The sequence below is a fragment of the Myodes glareolus genome, chromosome 16 (genome assembly GCF_982192425.1).
Source record: "Myodes glareolus chromosome 16, mMyoGla1.1, whole genome shotgun sequence".
Taxonomy (NCBI): Eukaryota; Metazoa; Chordata; class Mammalia; order Rodentia; family Cricetidae; genus Myodes; species Myodes glareolus.
Window position 1 is genome coordinate 40195253 of NC_142041.1, and position 21943 is coordinate 40217195.

Sequence of the window (21943 nt, forward strand, 5' to 3'; positions counted from 1 at the left end):
TAAGATGGGGTAAATGCACAGAAATATATAAAGCACCTCCACCCTAGATTTCAAAAATAAAAACAGTTCAAACAACTACTGCCATGCCAATCAAGTCTCTCACAAGGCAAAAGAAATCTTCCAAATCTTTAATCTTTAGAGTGCAACTAGCCAGAAGAATCATACTAGGTGTGGCAGACAGCAACAAGAGTCAATGCAGCAGAAGGGATACCAAGTCACTGCCAGTGAGACAGGAAAGACACACTTATTTTACATCAGTAGTTTTATTACATTATACACTGACACACAATTAGGAAAGGAATGTTCTGGCATTTCTGAGTATTTCATGGAAAGCAAAGTCACCACCCAGGCAGTAGTCACCCACATTTTTTTCCGAACGAAAAGCAAGCTTTTACATGCGATAACTCATGAAAATAGTCTTTTTACTCTTGTCTAGAAGACGAAAACGTAACATGAGCTGGGAAGGGATGAACTGCCCTCACAAAGAAAGGAACATTTCCTTTAGATGTCCAAGTCCTGCCTTCAGGTTTCCCCCAACAACCTAACTGACTGTTACTATACTTGAGGAGGCTGTGTGTCTGGGGACTACATGGACTCTGCTGAGAAGACCAATGATTATAATGCTACCATAAAGGAAAGAAAAAGATAAACTGAAAAAGTAAGTCCTATACAAAGCTCTTTCCACAAAATTCATTTAAGATGTTAGAGTTACCACAAACATCTTGACTCTTTTAAGATCACCGGCAAAAGCTTGTTACTCTATCTGAGAAGGGGCTCTGCTTTTGCAGCAGCTTAGGAGTCGACCATGGATGATGCAAAGTCACTGACTCTGTTGAGGCAGATACTAGATAGTCTGGAGTCCACAGGCAGCTTTGGATCCACCATGTGAAAGACAGAAGGAACCTTGACAATTTCCCCTCAACAATCACTGTAGCAGGCAGGAGTTTAAATCCCTTCAGTGCTCAAATATACAAAAGCAATCTAGGAAAAAAAAACCATTAAAACAGCATTTTGAATAAATTTGCTACGCATTACATAACTTGGGAACAACAGAGGCATAAGCCCAAGCACAGCCCTAGTATTCCATGTAGAAAAGTACTGTAGAAGAAAAGGTTTAAAAACATTAAAACTCAGGTTCAGATAAACACAGTTTTGGTTCTTCTGTGCTATTCAAATAAAGATTTCATCAGATACTCAGTCTGCTGGGTAGCGCATTTGGGTTGTCACTTCTGGCTGTATCAGTACAAGAATATACACTGTTGCATATACTTTCAGATATGCTTATACATATATAAAAATTCAGATCATGAAAATTTGTTTTAATTAAATACATATCCTTAAAACCTGTGTCTCTAAAAATAAATACATTAAGCTGTTTGCTAGTTGCTACTTCTGAGTTCCCTCACAAGCCAATCAGAACAGTTTTTTGTTTGTTTTTTTTTTTTTTACAATGTCAGGGACCATTAGCTGCCTTTTAAACCCACTGTCTATAGTAAACACAGAGTGAAGCCGCATCACTGAAATATCCCCCAGACACAGGTGCAACCGCAACAGTGGAAGCATCATCTTGTCCTCCGTGATCAGTCTCTGCAGTGCATTTGCATCTATCCAGTGGGAGGACAGCACTTCCTAGAGACATCTTCTTCAGTTGACATTACCTTCCAACTAAAGAAATAAGCTGCTATTGCTTCTGACGCTTTGTTTGAGGGAACTAACACAACACCATTTGTGTTTGCTATTGCTCCCAGAGATCACAGTGAGTGGTGTGTGATGATCCCACTGAGGTACAGCAGAAGGGGCCCTGGTGTCTGAAAGAAGCAATGTTCTGAGGACTGCAGCACATGAGGGACCTGGGCTCTATTATCTAAGTGCCACATAGTAACTCAAAACCACTGCCGGGATGGAACACCAGACATCTGACACTGTGGCTCAAACAAGAGAAATAGTAAAAACACTCAAAGTACTTTCTAAAGAAAGAATACAATTCATCAGGGGGAAAAGGAGATGTTACTGTTTTACTTTTACCTCTCACCCACCCACCCAAACACACATACACACACACTAAAAACAAAACAAAACAAAAAACCTTTTTAAAATGGGATAGCCAGACCAAAATGTTTAATGTGCATAATACTTGACCTTGTCATTGTTCAGAATATAGAAAACTCAGAAATATAGGAAATCCATGATAAGTGACAGCGAGAATTTTTAATGTCACTGTCTACATTTTTAAGAGGAAAACTTAAAATCCAACTTCTAAAAAACTCAATGTGCTCACAGTTTCAGATTGCTAGTTGTGAATCAAATGTAAAGGTATCTGTTCACATACAAACAAGGCCTCTACTTCACTGACTTCAATCTGATTTAAACCTTTGGATATTTCAGTCTTCAAACTCCACAAGGTAAGGCTGAATTTATCAGGTATAAATAAAATATATAGGTCCATGATGCACTGTAGTTCTGAGAAACCAAATGTACCAAATATACACAGACTGGCTACACGGCTTCCCTTAAGACACATGTGTCAGTACCAAGCCACACTTGTCTCTTTCATTCTCTGGCTGTGAAAATGAGGCGACAGCATTCTTCTCACTCTTTTTTCCTCTTGAGCATGAGGTCAGGCAGGACTAGGTTGGCCGGTGCAGTCTCTTGGGTGGTGGGGGTGGCATGAGCTCCGTGTCAGGGTCCAGGGGATATTTTCGCTTCTGTCCTTGGGCAGCTGTTGCACATCTGTCAATGAACTCAAATAGCATCTCCTTGGTGACAGGGTTCGAGATGCTGTTGCACACAGCTGTGGACAAAGGGGACAACATCTCAGGTAAAGAACTAAGGCAACTGACTCCACACAGCTCTGAAAAACCCTGGCATGTTACCATTGGGCTTCAGGTCAGGGGCTTTTCTAGTGATTACTCTTTGCTGGAGCATTAATTTTAAGCAAAAATGCTAAGGGATTTTAATCAGTACACCTCATTAAAGTTCCTATTCAACTAAAACTTCGACACAGGAAAGTTTTCAAGTCCTTCTCTCAGAAAGACGTTCATTCTGGGAAATACAACAGCAATAGCCATAACAGGAATAGGGAGGTTTTTTCTTTTCTTTGAATAATCAAAATTTAGAAGCAATGTTTTTCATTATATTTATCTATTTGGTTTTTTGGGAGTGGGGGAAGACAATGAAATGAACTCATCTTGTCAGAGCACAGAGGCTACTTAAGAAAAAAATAATAATAAAAGGCCCTGAATGTGAAAGTGAAAGTGTATCTTTTAAGGTGAAAAGCCTGCACTGGCGCTCTCTCTCTCTCTCTCTCCTCTTCTGCTCTTGTGATCATCATCACCATCAGCAATGGACACTAGACAAAATCTACTAACCTTCAATCTTCCATTGTCCCTTTTACTGACCTTTTCCACTATGTCTACTATTAGAACACCTTATATAAGCTCAAATTAATTTGTGGTTTTCCTCATGAAAACAATAAACTTTTCTAAATTTCCAAGGCATTCAGATTATACCCAAAGAACATTCTGAAGGACAGCAGGGCAGTTTGTATGTTTTAAAATGGTTCTCATTTACTTTCTCTCCATTGTTTGTAAAGTTATTTTAGGAACTGGGAAATTACATTTTCCCTTGCTAATTTTGTTTCTTACCATCTGGCAAATAATGGTTTTAATAGTTTTGAATAGATCAGAAATTATCATGTCTTTCACTGTTGTTGTCATTCACTAAGTTCAACTAGTGTGCACCCACCTCCCTGCCCTCTATTGCTCTCCCAGGCACACAGGGCAGTTCCCCAGCTCAAGGAGCTTCCAATTGACTAGAGGTTAGCAAGGTTCTGGCCTGACTGTTTACCTCATCAAGCAGGACAGCACCAACCATATATGTGGGTTTTGACGCCATAATACTCTGTAATTTAATGTAATGGCTACTGTTCATACTTACCCATGGCTGTGTTGTAGGCATTTGGGAAACTCTTGTCTATTCTCTGTCTCATAAAGACCCAGCTGTTATTCTCAAATTTGCATTCTATAATTTTGTTGTCGTACTGTTTTAGTTCTTTTGTCACCTGTTTTAAGAGAGAATTGATGAAAATATTTAAATCATTTGAAAGGCTTTTTGCTTCCACTATGTGACAGACACATTAGGAAATGCCAAAAACATCTCAGAGTAGCTCTTCAAGAAGAGCTCTTTGTCATCTCAAGTGTCTAATCAAGCCTGGAGATATGGTGCACACTCCCAGTACACATGCTCATATATCTGACACTTCAGAGTTGTGAAAATGGCTGTCAATATATAGCAATTAAAAGAAGCTAAGCAAAAAAGCTGCCACTTCTGGGCCAAATGCAAATATGTTACCATGGGGACAATGCCTGCAATCCTGTCTGTGTTTCTCTGGCTTTCAGAAATTGAGTACACCGCTTAAGGTTCATCAACTTTCAGAATGATCTTATCATTTAAATTCCTATGCCAAAACCCAAGAAAATCACTTTATTATGGGTAAAAGGACTACACATAAAAAATAAACACTAGCATCAACTCCAGGCAATGTGCTTCCTAAATCTTAATTTTCAGGCCGTGATAATTAACCTAAACCTACTCGTTAGGCTACATTCCCTTTTCATCTTCCCAGAGAGAATGGATTTAGAGAGGAAACTACTTTGACTCTAGCTGGTGTGTTTCTTGGCTTCTTTACTTCAGATGATTGAATATGGATTACAACATACTCTATCAAAGCCACTAAGTCTCCATGGTAACTATGGTAAGTTTTAAAAGATATTCCATCAGGCTGGGAGAGTGGTTTTCATAAAAGGAACCGAAGCTTATCTTTGCACTTTCCAATCAAATGCCAGTCATGGTAATATTTGAATTCTGTCTTCATCCTTCAGAACTAACAACTCTCTCTCACAATATGGTAGATTGTAATCACTAAACTTCATTAACATTATTTGAAATGCTCTCATTTTCTGCCCACATATTCACTACCACCTAAGAAGATGAAGGGATGCAAATTTTTAAAAGCTGCTTTCAATTCACAGATTAGGGAGGGTACGTCATCATAAAAACTTTCAAACTGCTTTCCTTCCTTCTAGATGAGTGTTGCTTTTGATCGATCATTTGCATTTTCAACAGGCCTAACAGCAGATCCAATTAGCTCAGGAGCAATCTGGCTCTGTTTAGTGACCTAGCCGGTGTGCCCTCAGATAATCCATATTCTAGTCTCCCTTCCCTGATTTAGCAGGAGTCCATCTCCTTGTACTTTTGACTCTTTACTCAAATGCAGGCACTGGACAACTCATTCAATCTAGGCAACCACTTCCGGGTTATGCCATGTAAGGTTTAACAGAATTGAAAGTCTACATTTTCTAATCTCTAAAAGCAAAGGACTTTCTAATACACTAGATCATGGGAAGAAAATGCCTGATACAGAATAGAAAATCAGTAAAAGTATAACTAAAGAGAAAGTTTTAAGAAAGCCAACATCCTGTCTAAGCATTTTAAGGGCATAGTTTAGCAGTACTAGACACATCCACTACTGTATAGTTAACTTTTCCAACTTGTGCACCTTCCAATACTACAATTTTGCACCTCCTACATACCTAGACCTTCCTGTTTTCTGTTTGTGATTTTCTACCCTTTCCACGCTATACATTTCAAATGAGTAGAACTCCATAGTAATTATGTTTCTAAAGCAGTTTATTTTGCTTTAGCACAGCATCCCTGGGGTTCACTCATATTGTAGCATGGGGCAGAGTTCCTTTTTAGGTTACATAATATACCATTATAGACATGCATTAAATTTTTTCAGCCATTCATCTGTTGATAGACATTTTTCTACCTCTTTGCTACTGCAACTAATGCTGTATAAGGGTATAAATATCACTTGGAGAACTTGCTTTAAATTCTTCTGGGTATATACCCAGAAGCGAGACTGCATAGTAATTCAAGTTTTTAATTTTCCAGGTAACTTTTATGCTATTATCCAAAATGGCTAAACCATATCACATTACTAACATTGCATCCTTCGATACTGGCCATCCTGACAGGCGCCAGCTATAATGACACTATGGTTCTTGGTTGCATGTGCTTACTGGTTGTATACCTTTTCTGGAAAACTATCTATTTAACTCCTTTGCCATTTGGGGAAGGGGGTAGGTGTGTGAAAGAGGGTCCCACTTTGTGGCCATCCTGGCCTCAAACTTGTGATCTGTCTTAGCCAAGTGCTGGAATCAGAAGCCTTTGTTCAGATACTTTTACATATTTTAAAAAACATTTCATTAGCATATGTTAACTATAAAAATTAACGCAATTCAGTAGGAGGTTTGCATCTGTACACATGACATATTTGACCATAATTACTTCTCCCATTTCCCTTCCCTTGTTCCCCCAGTGAACTACAGGGCAAAAGATCTTAACCAATTTCCTTTTATTCTGATGCCCCCCACTGGATTCCACATAAAAGAAAACCTGTCATGCTTTTTTTCTACTTACTTGAATATGCATTCATATATATTTAGTTTGAGTAATTTATTATTTTAACAGGGGATATATATTACAGAACAATTGGAAGAAGAAATTCAATAGATATTAATATTTGAATGACAAAATATTTTAGTTATTTTGTACTTTTTTATTTATTTTTGAGTTTGGGTGTCTATATTTCTAATCAAGGATTTGGTGTTGTTGAATTTTCATTAACCCTCATCAGATAATATAATTCTTTTCTTCCATCCTATAGGCCACCTTTCTGCTCTGATGACAATAAGCGAGTTTTTAAGTTCGATGTCCCTATTCATTTTAAATTTTGCTGATTGTGATTCTAGTGTCATTCAATAAGTTATTGTCAGATTTTTTCCTAAAGTGTTCCGATTTTTGCTTGTTTTGTTTTTTAATCCTTTGATACTCAATTGTTTAAGGTCTTATGTTTTAGTTTTTAATTAAGTTTGGAGTTAATTTCTTACACAGTAGAGGGCAAGGTCTATCCTTTTTCTTTTGCAGGTTCAGTTTTCTTAGAAGTTTTTATTGAGGAAATCAGCTTTTCCTGCTGTGTAATCATGTTACCTTGTGCAATATCATTTGTCTGTAGGTTGAGGACTTATTTCTGGACTTCCTATTCCACAGATCACTCTAGTTGCTTTTGCTATTGTTTGAGAGAGAGGTTTCCTATATAGCTCAGCATGTCCCCAAATTCATGAATTTCCTGTCTCAATCTCCCAAGTACTATGAGACCACAGGTGTGTGCTAGCACATCTGTCTTTTGGAGGTGGGGGCTATTTTGTTAGATCTGTGATCTACCTGTCTTTGTCAATGATGAAGCGTGACATTTAAACCACTGTAGCTTTGCAGTAGGTGGATAGCCAACTTTGCTATTTGTCAGCTATGTAGAATCCCTGAGAGTTCACATGAATTCTAGCACAACTTTTCCCCTTCTGCAAGACATAGTTAGGGTTTTGATTGCATAGCATCTGAAGGTTGCTATAAATTCTATGGATACCCTGATAACATTATCTTCTGATCATATAACGACTCAATAGCTTTCTCCCCTTAGTTGTGTATCTTTTACTTCTTTGAACAAGAAACATTGCTTATTTTCTTTAAGCCATTTATAAGTAAACTCACTAACAGAATCGCGCTAACATGAAAAGGTACTCTGAAAGCAGCTGTCAACAAAATTATATCTTTGGCATTTTAGAAGAATGTCATCTAGCTTGCTAGTCAACTACTGCAATTTGTTTTTTTACTGGCTAGCAACTGGGGGTAAGTACCATATAGTTTATCACTCTTGTGTTCTCAGTTTCAGACTTGTTTTAAATTATCTGTGGTTTGATCTGACTACATCAATTGAGTAGCATTATTAATTATCTACTGTAGCTGCTTGGACAAGTATTAGGATTCCAGGAAAATCTTTCTAGAAAATGCATGGACCTGTTACTACTAACTTAAATTTATGTCCATATTCAATAAGAAATGGTTCTATATACATTATATTCCCACTAGAGACAGGCTTCAAGGTAACATTTGATTGGATGGTAAATATATTTAACTGGTAAAAATAGTATCTCTCATATATGCACAAACTAAAGTTTCTACTAATGGTCTCATTGAAAAAAATGAATGAGGTACAGAGGAGTAACTTAATTTTAGTATCCATATTCATCTTCAGTCAATTACATTATCACTGACTAAAAGAGGATCCCTGTTGGTCTTCTACATCAACTCTGTTATCCTAGTTCGAGTTAATGAGTGCTTAATAGTAAAAAGAATAAAATATTTATAAATTAGAATCACACTATATCCATTACTATATTATAAACTGATTTAATAATCTAAATGAGAACACACAATAAAACCTCAAAAGCCATGCTAAGTGCTGGTAGCTTGCACAAAGAGGGTGGAAATAGTTCTATTTCTGGTGGTAGGACAGGGGCCTGCAGGGCAGCCGGCCGTATCAAGTGGCTTCTGTTTGCTCTGACGTTATTAAAACAAAACAAAATTACCCATATACCAAGAAGGCCATCAGGAGTTTCTACTTTCTTACGTTTAACATGGAATGATTTTAGATTGACAGAAAAGTTGCAAATGTGGTAGGGGAAATTTTCTATTTTCTACTGCTACTTTCTGCTAACATTTATATTCCACTTATCAGTGTATAGCTACCAACTCTAAAAATTTAACATCTGTATAATATAAAGACTATCAGGACTTCTGTGTCATCATCTATGACAGAACTCAATCCAAAAAACCACTTGGTTTAATCACCACATACTAGCTTCTCCCAATCTGTAGCAATTATTCAGACAGTCCTCAGCTTTTTCATTACTAACTTATGCTCTGTAACCCAGGCTGGCCTCCTATCACGGTTTCCTCCCCCTGAGTCCCCTCAAGCACTGGGATTATAGGAATGAGCATCACATCCAGCTCTCTGGATACTTGAATGAATGCCAATTAGAAATTTCAAGAATGATGTTCAAAGTAGGACTTTTTTCCCCGTTTGCTTATGGTAAAGAATTTCTGGGTGTGGCAGGAGTGCCCTTCTGGTCCTACCACACAATACTAGCTCACTGTGGTACTGGTGACAGCAACTCTACTTAGTCAGGGTGGTTATTTTCTTCTTCTCTGTTGGTTGGTGTGAGTCATGTGCTTAGTCTCACTTATGAAAGTCTGCTTCCTGGAAAGGGGTTATTAAAGATATGTGGGGTTCACTTATTTCACTTATTTTTAAAACCCATGTGTATGGATGCTTTGCCAGCATGTTTGTCTCTGTGTACCACTTGAGTGCTTGGTGCCAGCAGAGATTAGAAAAGGAGTCAGATCTCAGGGAACTGGAGCTACAGGTGGTTATGAACGACCATGTGGATACTAGGAGTCAAACTCAGGTCTTCTGGGAGAGCAGCCAGTATTGTTACTGAGCCATCTCTCAGTCCCATGTGGAATTTATTCATAACATAATTAATAAATTTCTTAGGTATATCTTCTGAGGCTCTGCATATACTCCATTTCTTCAAATTTCGGTCATTGTCCTTAGCACTCATCCATCCACAAACCTACCTACAGTGATTACTAAGTGTTCCGGGGGACTTTTCTACTCCCTCTTTCCTTATACACTCACTAACCGGCTTCTGCAAAAAAGACCTACCCATTTTCCTCTAGATGGCTAGTAGTAGAGACTATAGTTTTGTTTTTGGTTGCTTTTTTTTTTTTGGACTTTTTATTTCTTTTGCATTACCAATCACAGTTTCCTCTCCCTTCTGCTCTTCCATTCCCTCCCCCTGCTGCTTCCTACCCACCCTCCCATCCACTCTTCAGAAATGATAAGGCCTCCTATCGGAGTCAACAAAGAATTAGCACATAAAGTTGAGGACCAAGTTCCTCCCTATTGCATCAAGGCTGAGCAAGGCATCCGACCACAGGAAATGGGTTCCAAAAAGCCAGCTCATGCACCAGGGACAGATCCCACTGTGGGGGACCCTCAAACAGACCAACCTATATAACTGTTGCCTACGTGCAGAGGGCCTACTTCAGTCCTATGCAGGCTCCACAGCTGTTGGTTGAGTCTGTGAGCTCCCACGAGCTTAGGTCAGCTGTCTCCATGGGTTTCCCTGTCATGATCTTGATCCGCTCCCCATCATTATAATCCCTCCTCCCTCTCTTCCACTGGACTCCTGGAGTTCAACCCAAGCTATGGATCTCCATATCTGCTTCCATCAGTTACTAGATGAAGGTTCTATGATGACAATTAGGGTAGTCACCAATCTGATTACAGAAGGCCAGTTCAGGCATCCTCTCCACAATTGTTAGGAGCCTGAACTGCGGTCATCCTTGTGAATTCCTGGGAATTTTTCTGGCACCAGGTCTCTCCCTAACCCCATAATGGTCAATTCTATCAAGATATCTCTTTCATCGTTCTCCCTCTCCATCCCCTCCTGTTAGGATTCAGGCATTATTCTGGTCTGCCCTCTGTCACCTGGCAGAATGCACTCAGGCAGAACCCTGGCCAGTTTAGGGTCCTATGGCTGCTACCTCACTATGCAGTCTGTGTGCATGCACTACAAGCCTCTTTAAGGGGCATGCCTTTAATCCCAGCACTCGGGAGGCAAAGGTAGGTGAATCCCTGTGAGTTCTAGGCCAGCCTGGTCTACAAGAGCTAGTTGAAGGACAGTTAGGACTGTTACACAGGGAAATCCTGTCTCAAAAAACCAAAAAACAAAACAACAAAAGGAGATAGGCAACTGCGCCGTTCCTGTTTCTCCCCTGCTCCTTCTGCCACCTGTTCCTGGAGGTTGGTTTCCCTCCTCCCTTCTTCCCTCCCTCTTTCTCCCTATTCCCTTTCTCTCACTAAAACCCCTCCACATGATCAAGGTCTGTATGGCATGTCTGTCTCTCACCCTCCATGGAGCCCCTGGGCTACAATCTGCCAAGGTCCCTCTTGCACTGTTTTACAACACCTTTTGCAACTCAACCACCCCAGCCCTTATGTTTCCATCTCCAATTCTCTCCCCTCCATCTCAGGAAAGCTCATTTATTTCCCCTTCCCAGGGTGATCCATGCCATCTTACACCTGTCAGAATGGCTAAGATCAAAAACACTGATGACAGCTTATGCTGGAAAGAATATGGAGTAAGGGAAACACTCCTCCACTGCTGGTGGAAGTGCAAACTTGTACAGTCACTTTGGAAATCAGTATGGTGGTTTCTCAGAGAACTGGGAATCAATTTACCCCAAGACCCAGCTACAACACTGTTGGGCATACACCCAAAGGATTCTCAACATACTACAAGGACACTTGCCCATCTATGTTCATAGCAGCATTAGCAGGTCAAATGCAACGTGATAGCAGTGGTTTCTTTTTTCTTCTCTGTATCTACTAAAATTCAACATTCCAGCACTATGTATGTTTAACTTTACAATCTTAACTAATAACCTAAAATATACCATTTCAGTAAAATAATAATGATCAGACTAGCTTTTGAAACAAAGGTATAAAAAACAATAGGTAAACAGTTAGCTAGAAGACAATTCCTCATAGCTCCCAAATGGCAATGAAGACCAAGAGCTGCACCAACTTGCAAGAGAGCACATAGAAGTTGCAGCCACTTACAGGAAGCTGCAGTAATGTAGAAGAGCTGTGATTGTCTTAATGTTTCAGGGAAACACTGTGACACGTGCTCAACCTAATGCAACCATGCAAATTATTCATCAGAAGGAATACAGATTGTTTCTATCAAGCAAGGGTCCTTAGTGTATTAGTAGATCTTTGCGAAACTGAATAGTTAGCAGTTATTTTGATTAAAAAACAAACAAAAACACGAACTGTATGAAAAATAAATCAATGTGGAATAGAATATAAGCATGTTGATATTTGATTTCAAGGCTTGAGATGTTATTTCAATGCATGCTATGTTGTTTGTGTAGAACAAAATGTTTAGCTAACTCAATCTATCTGCTGAATAAATGGGGCTGTCAAGCATTTCTTTAAGACTTAGTTCAGTGTCTGTGGGAATGTAAAAAGAGAAAGTGGAATAACATCTGTTTTCAACTATTTTCCTTTATCCTTTTCCACATCCCAAATCTCTAAATCTACTTATTTATTAACTTATACAGACTGTATGGGAGGGCAACTGATCAAGTAATTGCAAACACTGCTTGAGGTGCTGAAACCATGGCACAATGAGATCCCAACCTCCCACCTAGATCACACGTAAGTCACTCATTTCCTTCTTGCCCTAGTACTTGCTCTAGAACAGACCCTTGGGGAACAGTGCTTACTAAATGCAAGAGGTCATGAGCCTCAGCTCCTCAACCAGCTAATACTGTTGACAGATGACTAAAGTAACCAGGGCTAGGGTGTAGCACCGCAGCTGAGAACTCTTCCATGCACCATGCCTGCCTGCCTGTTGTCAGCTCACTGCCACAATGGTCATAGACTCTGTAGTGGTGTGAATAAGATTGGCCTCTATGGCTCATATCCTTGGATGCTTAGGGAGTGGCATTAGGAAGTGTGGCCCTGTTGGAGAAGTATGTCTCCTAGGGTGTGCTTTGCGGTTTAAAAGGCTCAAGCTAGGTAGAGGGCGCCTCTCTCTTCCTATGGCCCCTGTGAATCTAGATAGAGAACTTTCAGGTGCTCTCCAGGACCATGTCTGTCTACACCCTCCATGCTTCCTGTCATGACAATAATGGACTACACCTGTGAGTCTGTAAAACAGCACCAATTAAATGTGTTCCTTTATAAGAATTGCTGTGGTTGTGGTTTCTCTTCAGAGCAATAAAAACCCTAATTAACACAGACTCTACCCCTCTGAAAAAATGAGCCCCAAATTAAATATATTGCTTTATAAGATGACTTGCTCACAATGTTTTATCATGGAAATAGAAAAGTAACTGAGTAAAATACATGGGAATAGACTGTAAAAAAAGAAAAACATGCTTCAAATTAGTGATGAGCACTTGGTCCAAAGACCTATGGTAAAAGCTTACATAACTTAGCTTACTAAAGGACCGAAATGAAGACAACTCAGAGTATGATGTGTGTGTGTGAGAGAGAGAGGTCACCTATGAGCCCTTCAGATACTCAACATAATTTTGACATACTCCCAAACTCTTACAGTCTACAAACTCCTTTCCATAAGCTTTCATATTCTAGTTTCCGATCTGATATAATTTTGCTTTTGATAGATAAAACCTAGGGTCTCAAGCTTGCTAATTACTCTACCACAGAAATACAAGCCCTACCCCTATTACATACCTTTATTTGAACATTCCAAAGACTTCTCAAATCTAACATGTTCAACTTGTCATCCTCTTCCAAATCTATTTCTTCTTGTCATCGTCTAAAAAATGGCAGTATTACTCACCCTATTCATGGCAGAAACCCAGGTGCCCTGACTCTTCCTCTTCATTTTTCCTTCTATTCAATCAATTAGAGGGCTTATGGATTCTACCTAAAATCTGTTTTGTCTATTTATTCTACTACCCTGGTTTAAAATTCATAGTCCAAGACACTGCTGTCTCACAAACTGTCTCCCATCCCATCAATTTTTATACAAAGCTAGACTGACTTTAGAAAAATAAAAACCTGATTATAATTCCTCGCTTAAGAGAAAATATCTACCAGGCTGGAAAGAGAAAAATACGTTTGTCATGATTTACAGAAAGCAACACTTACATAGAAGGAATATATAAAGAGGTTTTTTTAACAATTATAAGTTTAACAAGGTTACAGAATACAAGAATATAACATATATATGTATCACACACACACACACACACACATATCACATATATGCACACTAGAAACCACAATCACAAAATACTTAGGTATAAATCTTAAAAATTCAGCGGGGCATGGTAGTACACCTATAATCCCAGTTATTCTGGAGGATGAAGCAAGAAGATTTCTGCAAGATTTAGTCGACCCTGAGCTAGTTAAAATCCTATCCAAAAACAAACAAACAAACAAACAAAAAACCCAAAACAAACCACCACCACCCCACAAAAAAAAATAAGATTTGAAAATTGTAACACCTACACGCTGCCAATTACAAAATACCAGTGAAAGAAATAAAAGGAAGTAAATAAATGCAGGAATACATTCATAGATTGAAAGACCCAATACTGTTACATCACTTCTTCCCAAAATGATCTGCAAATTCAACACAACTACAAGGGAAACCTCAACAGAATTTTTTATTTCCTAAATACAAGGTGTGACGCGCTTCCCGACCAGCAGGAATGGACGGTCACAAAATCAAGAATCCTTCTCAATCACAATTTATTAGAGCTCCTTGCTTGAAAGGGGGAATGGGAAACAGGGATGACGAGAGAGAGCGAAAAATCCAAAGACAGCCGCTTTTCTAGGGTGAGAGGCTCGAATGCTGATTGGTTGATGCCATTCTACTAGGATCCAAGGCCACGGGACAGGTCAGGAGACCGAGTCTCTTGAAATGCAAAACAAGGCTCCAGCACACCGGCCTAAGGCGGCAACATCAAAGGATATGTATACCTCCAGGCTGTAGGAGTGCTGGCACTATCTGGCCAAGGCCACATCCAGGCGGCTCCCTACAGCTCCTCCTTTTATTGTCTTTTAGAGCAATAAGGCAAAACTATTTTCCAATCTGGTCCCCACCTCATGATGTGTGGACTGATTAAAGAAAAGAAAAGCAAGACACACCCTTCCCGTGCAATGGGACAATTACTTCCCTGGGAGTGCTAGGGCTGTGTCTGCACACCCTCCGCCTATGCATACCTTCCTCTGTGCCGTGGGACTATCTGGTCCCTAGAGGGTGCAAAGGCTATGCATGGCTAATTGCCTGTGAGCTCTTTTGAGGCTGAGAGCCAAACCTGGGGTGAGGATACACATTCCAAGACTGCCAAGGCTTGTGCCACAAAGACCTTGTCCCTCCTCACTTGGGCTAGCAGGTAGCACACCAATCAAAGACATACAGCACTTCCACCTAGACACAGCATGCCAAGGATATCTCTGCTCCCACCCATCCCCAAGGAGGGAGAAAGGCAGAATAGAGTCAGTCAGAAAATTGTTAAGAGATAAGAGGTTGCACAGGGTGCTGCTCAAGGTGATAACGTGAAACAGTTGCTCTTGACACCGCCCAGAGGGTCATCACTGCTGCCTCCGCACGAATCTTCCACAGCAGGACACTCAGCATCCACTGGATCATCTTTCTTCTTTATTTCTCTTGTCAGTCTCGTTGGCACCCAGATTGGATCTTCACGATTCTGAGGGAAAATGCAAATTGCTCCCCTGGATCTGGTAATTACCTGATCCGGTCCACACCATTTATTAATCAATACATCCTTCCACATGACCAAATCTCGCTCTGTAGAGCTTTCAAACAGGGCATGCCTGTCTGCTGCTGTTTTTCCAGCAATATTTTGAATTAAAAAATTAAGTGTAAAGAGTGCAAGAGAAATCCTTTCTCTGGGGGAAGCTGCTATAGCTATTCCCCCTTTTTGCTTTCGCAAAATTTCCTTTAAATTTCTATTTGCTCTTTCTACGATACCCTGGCTTTGAGGATTGTATGGTAGGCCAGTGGTATGTTCAACTTGTAATTGCTTGCAAAAGGCTTTAAAGCCCTGTGAGGCATATGCTGGGCCATTGTCGGTTTTTAAACGACTTGGCTTTCCCCAAGCTGCCCAGGCCTCTAAGCAATGCATTTTTACATGAGTTACCTTTTCCCCTGCCAGTGGGGTGGCATGAATTATTCCAGAGCATGTGTCCACCGACACATGAACATACTTTTGTCTGCCAAACTCCGAGATGTGAGTCACATCCATTTGCCAGAGTGAGTTTGGCTTTAACCCCCTGGGATTTACCCCAATATGTGGGGGATGTAACATGGTCACGCAGGAGGGACAGGCTTTTACTATCCTCCTGGCATTTTCCCTAGAGATCTTAAACTTTAAGCGAAGTGTATTCGCTGGAACATGATAAAGCTGATGGAAATCTCTAGCTAGCTGGAGTGAATCTGTAGCCACAAGGGCGAGTGCTCGAGTAGCACCATCAGCTTGAGCATTAGCCTCTGCCATAGGTCCTGGCAAGAGAGAATGGGCTCGAATATGAGCAACATAAAAGGGATTTTCTCTTTTTAAAATATGTTTTTGTATTTGTAAAAGAATATTAGACACTGTACTTGAGCTGCGAATTGAGGCTGCAACCTCAAGAGAGGCCACAGCATTGACCACATATTGTGAATCTGAAATTAAATTAAATGGCTCAAGAAATCTCTGAAACACCTCCAAAACCACCAAGCACTCAGTGACTTGGGGGGAATCAGGCCGAAATTGAAAGACCACAGGTTTAGCATTTCCTGCCACCAGAGCCCCTTTTCCGGTCTTTGAGCCATCTGTATAGATAGTTAAGGCTCCTTCTAATGGGTGGGGCGAGGTAATCCTGGGAAAATACACCAAATTTTTTTCCACAAAATTTATTAAGGGGTGCCTTGGCACATGATTGTCAATAACATTAGGGAATGCACAAAGCAGGATAGCCCAGCCATCTACTGTGGCTGTCAAAACTTCTACCTGTTCCCTCGTATAGGGAATTATCAACTTGTCAGGCATTCTCGCAAAGTGGGCTAAGCAAAGCTTTATTCCCATTAATGCTTGGCCAGCCACCAATTCTGGATAATATTGAACAGATCTTGCTCCTATGGAATTTCCATGCATCCACCAGAGGGGTCCATCTTGCCATAACACTCCAGTGGGATAATTTTTTGTTTTGAGAATGCATAGCAAAATTGGTAAGGATGGATTCACTCGCTGTAATTGAGCTGTAGTAATAGCAGATTCTACCCTCTTAAGGGTCTGCATTGCAGCCGGGGTCATGGCTCTAGGTGAACAGATATCAGGATTGCCTTCTAAGATGGAAAATAAAGGCAAGAGCTCAGATCGAGGTATATTTAAATATCCTCTAATCCAATTTATATCTCCCAGCAATTGCTGGAAATCATTAAGAGTTTTAAGGTGATGGGTGCGAATAAGCACTTTCTGAGGCCTGATGCTTTCAGGGGTGATTATAGTCCCCAAAAATTTCACCATCGAAGATGTTTGTACTTTATTTGAGGCTATGTGGAGTCCTTGCTCCTCCAAAAGGGATGTAACCTTTTGGAAAACTTCCTTCAGGGTCTCCTGATGTGGGGCAGATAATAATAAATCATCCATATAGTGAACAATTTTTACCGTAGGAAATTGTCTCCTAACAGGACTCAATGCTGCATCTACATATAACTGACATATGAGGGCGCTATTGGCCATTCCCTGAGGCAAAGTTTTCCATTGAAACCGAGCATTGGGTTGCTCATTGTTAACAGATGGAAGAGTAAATGCAAACCTTTCCCGGTCCTGGGGACACACGGGAATTGAAAAGAAACAGTCCTTGATGTCCAAGGAAATTACAGGCCAATTCTTTGGTATTGCTGAAAGCAATGGAAGACCCTGCTGGGCTGGGCCCATGACCTGCATCTGAGCATTGACTGCCCTAAGGTCATGCAGTAACCTCCAACCTCCAGAAGCCTTTTTAATCACAAAAATAGGCGTATTCCAACGCGATACAGAATGTTCTAAATGTCCTAGTTCTAACTGTTCTTGTACTAATTGTCTTGCAGCTTCCAGCTTTTCCAAGGAAAGGGGCCACTGAGGGACCCATACCGGCTTATCTACCAGCCAAGGGATGGGCAATGTCTTTTGTGTGGAAGCTACAGCTTCAGTGGCCCCTATGAAAAACCCAAGCCTTTTCTATCTAACTTGGAGACAGTCTCAATAGGATTCTGTCTACCTTGGAGACATTTACCAAGTCCCTTATTGGGAACATAGCCCTGACGTGCCATCATTTGCTTACTGGTATCAGAATAATCATTTGTAAGTCTCAATCTCATTTGAGACTGCACATCCCTGCCCCATAGGTTGATGGGCAAATCAACCACAAAAGGCTGAAAAGTCCCTCTCTGATCTCCTGTTCTCCAGACTAACTCCTTAGCACTTATATGCGGTGTTTGTGCATACCCCAGCCCTTGAAGGGACTGGGAGGCCTGTTGTAAGGGCCAGCGTTTTGGCCATGCTTGGGATCTGATGATACTTTTATCTGCTCCAGTATCCACTAGGCCTGAAAAAATCTTTCCTTCTATTTCTAAATTTAAGATTGGTCGCTGATCAAGCTCCAAGGATAAACAAGCCAAATCTACTCCCATGGGAGCAAGGCTTTTGTCCTTTAAGACAAGCCCCTCCGCTGGAAGCTTATTACGCCCTGAAGGCAGAACTAAGAGTTGAGCTATTCTGTCTCCTGGGGCGATGGAAACTACCCCGTATGGAGAATGGCAAAGAATTTTAATGCAACCTTCATAAGCGGGGTCTATGACTCCAGGATGGACTATCAGGCCTTTCATAATTGAGGATGAATGTCCCAAGACTATGCCAACATTATCTTTTTCTAATGGCCCAAACACGTCAGTTTCTATGACCTGAACTCCCATATCCTGAGTTAATAGCAGTTTGGAGGTGGCACAGAGGTCCAGCCCTCCGGAGCCTTTGGCTGTCCTTCTTGTTGGGACGATGGAGTCATCTCGGGGACTGCCATCGTGTTCTGAATTGCCCCAAATATTTTTGGGCCCTGGGTGCATGGGCCCCTCAATCCGTTTTTTGACAATGACTGAATCGGCATAGGAATAAGTTGTCCATTTATATCCCTAACTGATCTGCACTCATTAGCCCAATGTTTCCCTTTCTTGCATCTGGGACAAATGTCTGGCTGCCTCTGCGATGTTGCAGCTGAGAGCCCTGAAGAATCTGAGGCATTATGACTATTGGGACATTGTTTTTTGAAATGCCCCAACTGTCCACATTTAAAGCATGCCTTTCCCTTATCTCCTCTGACACCTCTGGCAGCAGCAAGCACAGCAGCCGCCAGCCCTGCATTGGTTAGAGGCCCCCCAACTTCACGGCAGGCTTTGATCCAGGCTTCTAATCCCTTTCCCTTTACTGGACCTATTGCTCTTTGACATTCCTTGGTGCTCTGCTCAAATATTATTTGCTGGACAAAAGGCAATGAAATATCTAAATTCCCAAACATTCTTTCAGCTGCCTCTGTCATCCTAGCCACATAATCAGAGAATGGCTCTGCAGCACCTTGAATAATCTTGGTTAAGTTACCAGCTGTTTCACCTTTATTAGGGAGTGATTTCCATGCTCTATAATGAATCTCACTAACCTGCCTATAAACCTCCCAAGGATAATGATTCTGATTTCCAGCAAATGCCCCCTGTCCAAGAAGCATATCAGCCGTCCACTCTGGGTGGCCACTTTGTATGTTAATGCGCTCTTGGGTCTGAGCCTTGTCCTGGACTATAGATTTAAAATCCAGGAACTGCCCTGCTGGAAGAGCTGCTCTTGCAATCTCCTGCCAGTCTGTAGGAGTCAGTGCTACTGTAACAATCCTTCTCAATAATGCGATTGTATAACTGGCATTTGCTCCATAATTTCTCGCAGCTTCAACCAAATCCTTCAGCTGTCTGTATGGGATTGGTTCATACCACCTATTATAATTCTGTGGCTCCTCAAAAACAGGAAAGGCAGCAGCCAGTTGCGACCAAGTTTGCCTTCCTATGAAGCTGTGACCTTCTGTAGCTACCTGCTGGTACATGGGTGGAGGGGCGGATGGGGGGAGGGCAGCAGGAACTGGCGCCTCGTCTCTTCTGCCCTTTGTAGTAAACACATCAACATCGCCCCGCCTCCGGCTACCTTGCTGCTCTTTCTCGGATTTAGCCGTTCCCTCTAGTTGTTCTTCCTCCTCTGATAAATCTAAATCTACAAATTCTTTCACTACTAAAGCTATGGGGCTTCTCTTCCCCTTTTCTCCTTTTTTTATTTCCGGATCCTTATCTTTTAATTTTTCCTTTTTCTTTCTAGGCCTACACTCTTGTTCCTCCTTCTGATCTGATTCTGAAAAGCTGTCCTGATGTTTCTGTAATGCCTTGCGACCCTGTTTTAATATCTCTATATTACGTTCTTCCTTCAAGCAGTCCCGCACCATCCTCCAAAAAGGAAGTGTGCCTCTCCCAATATTTCCTTCTGCTTGTTCCAAATCCCTGCCTAGCTTATTCCAAGATGGTAAAGTTAGGTCACCTGAAGCTGCAAACCAAGGTGAGACATCAATAATGTCTTTTACAATGTTAGCGACAGTGCTAGAAGAGATCTTTAAATCACGCTGTCGCAAAAGTGCCTGGATTGAGCGATAAATCTCCCTGGGGTTCGAACTGGCTCCATAAGAATTGCCCATGGTGCGCACTTACCCCCTGGGCTAAAGAAAAAAACCTCCTTTTTACTTACAAGGAAGTCCTTTTAGAAAAATGCTGCTTGATCTACTGCGGACTTAGTTTTACTTTTGACTAGAGCTGTAGTCGCAGCAGCAAAGGCACTCACCACCTGGTTAATCACAGCGCAACCCAAAGCAACAGAGAAGAACAAATGCACACATTACCACTCTGGACCAGCCTTAGCAATCAGCTTACATCTGGAGGATTTCCTGACGTCAGTCACCGCTCTTTGTGTTGAGTTCTGAATTCTGCTCCCTCCTTGGCTTGTTCAAATCCGGCGTCCCGGTTTTCAGCACCAAAATGCGACGCGCTTCCCGACCAGCAGGAATGGACGGTCACAAAATCAAGAATCCTTCTCAATCACAATTTATTAGAGCTCCTTGCTTGAAAGGGGGAATGGGAAACAGGGATGACGAGAGAGAGCGAAAAATCCAAAGACAGCCGCTTTTCTAGGGTGAGAGGCTCGAATGCTGATTGGTTGATGCCATTCTACTAGGATCCAAGGCCACGGGACAGGTCAGGAGACCGAGTCTCTTGAAATGCAAAACAAGGCTCCAGCACACCGGCCTAAGGCGGCAACATCAAAGGATATGTATACCTCCAGGCTGTAGGAGTGCTGGCACTATCTGGCCAAGGCCACATCCAGGCGGCTCCCTACACAAGGTCTTACTATGAAGCCCAGGATGGGCTTGAATGTAATGATTTTTCTACCTCAGTCTCTAACTGGTGAGATTTCAGGCATGTACCACCTGCATGATCAGAATTTTTATTAATAGACACTGACAGCCTAATTTTATATGAAAGCCAAAGGAACTAGGACAGTCAAAATAATTTTAAAAAAGAACAATGATGAAGAAGTCATACTAACCTCAAAGTTTAACACAGAGGCCTAGCAATCAAGACACTGCAGTATTGCTCTATTAGAAACTACTAACAACATGAAGTACTACAAACAAGTAAATTAAATGAGTTCTCACATATCAGAGGTAGAAAATGTCAAATGATATAATCACTTTGGAAAATAGTTTGGCAGTTGTTTTGTTCAACCCACATTTAGCACAAGAACCAGAAACTTCAATCCAATCTCGTTCTCCAGGAGAAGAGAAAGTAAAAGTCCACATAAAAATTGTATATTTTAAGTAGACTTTTTTAAAATAATCATTTAAAATAGGAACCAACTCTGACATGGCTGGACGTGCCTGTAATCTTAGCATTTGATAAGCAGAGGAAGAAGAGCAGGAGTGAGATCATAGTTATTAGCATGAGTTATAAGACTCTATCTTAAAAGAATATATCAAAGCATATGACAAACACAACTTTAGCACAGCACAACACAGAAAATAACATACAAGCCCTTTATCTGGTGAACAGATAAAGTACAGTAAGGTTATACAATGAAATATTATCAAGAAATAAGATCTATTGGTAAGTTCAGTAACATGGATGAATTTCAAATGAAATGTGTAATATTTAAACAATAACACTCTATAAACAATTAAGTAAACCATTTCACAGGACATGGTGAAGAACATGGTTACAGAAATACGTGAGTGCCAGAGCTGTAGAGATGTCTCAGAGGTCCTGAGCTCAATTCCCAGCAACCACATGGTGGCTCACAACTATCTATAATG

General features: G+C 41.0%; 1 protein-coding gene across 2 annotated transcripts in view; it reads right to left on the bottom strand.

Moving 5' to 3' along the window:
• Positions 1-244: 244 nt before the first annotated feature.
• Positions 245-21943, bottom strand: part of Rngtt (RNA guanylyltransferase and 5'-phosphatase) — a 208934-nt gene continuing 187235 nt past the window's right edge. For both annotated transcript variants that reach the window (XM_048420004.3, XM_048420005.3), the window contains exons 15-16: positions 3937-4060; positions 245-2791 (exon numbers count right to left, since the gene is read on the bottom strand). In XM_048420004.3, coding sequence (XP_048275961.1) covers positions 2628-2791; positions 3937-4060 — 288 coding nt within the window. In that variant the 3' untranslated portion in view covers positions 245-2627. The remainder of the gene's footprint in view (positions 2792-3936; positions 4061-21943) is intronic.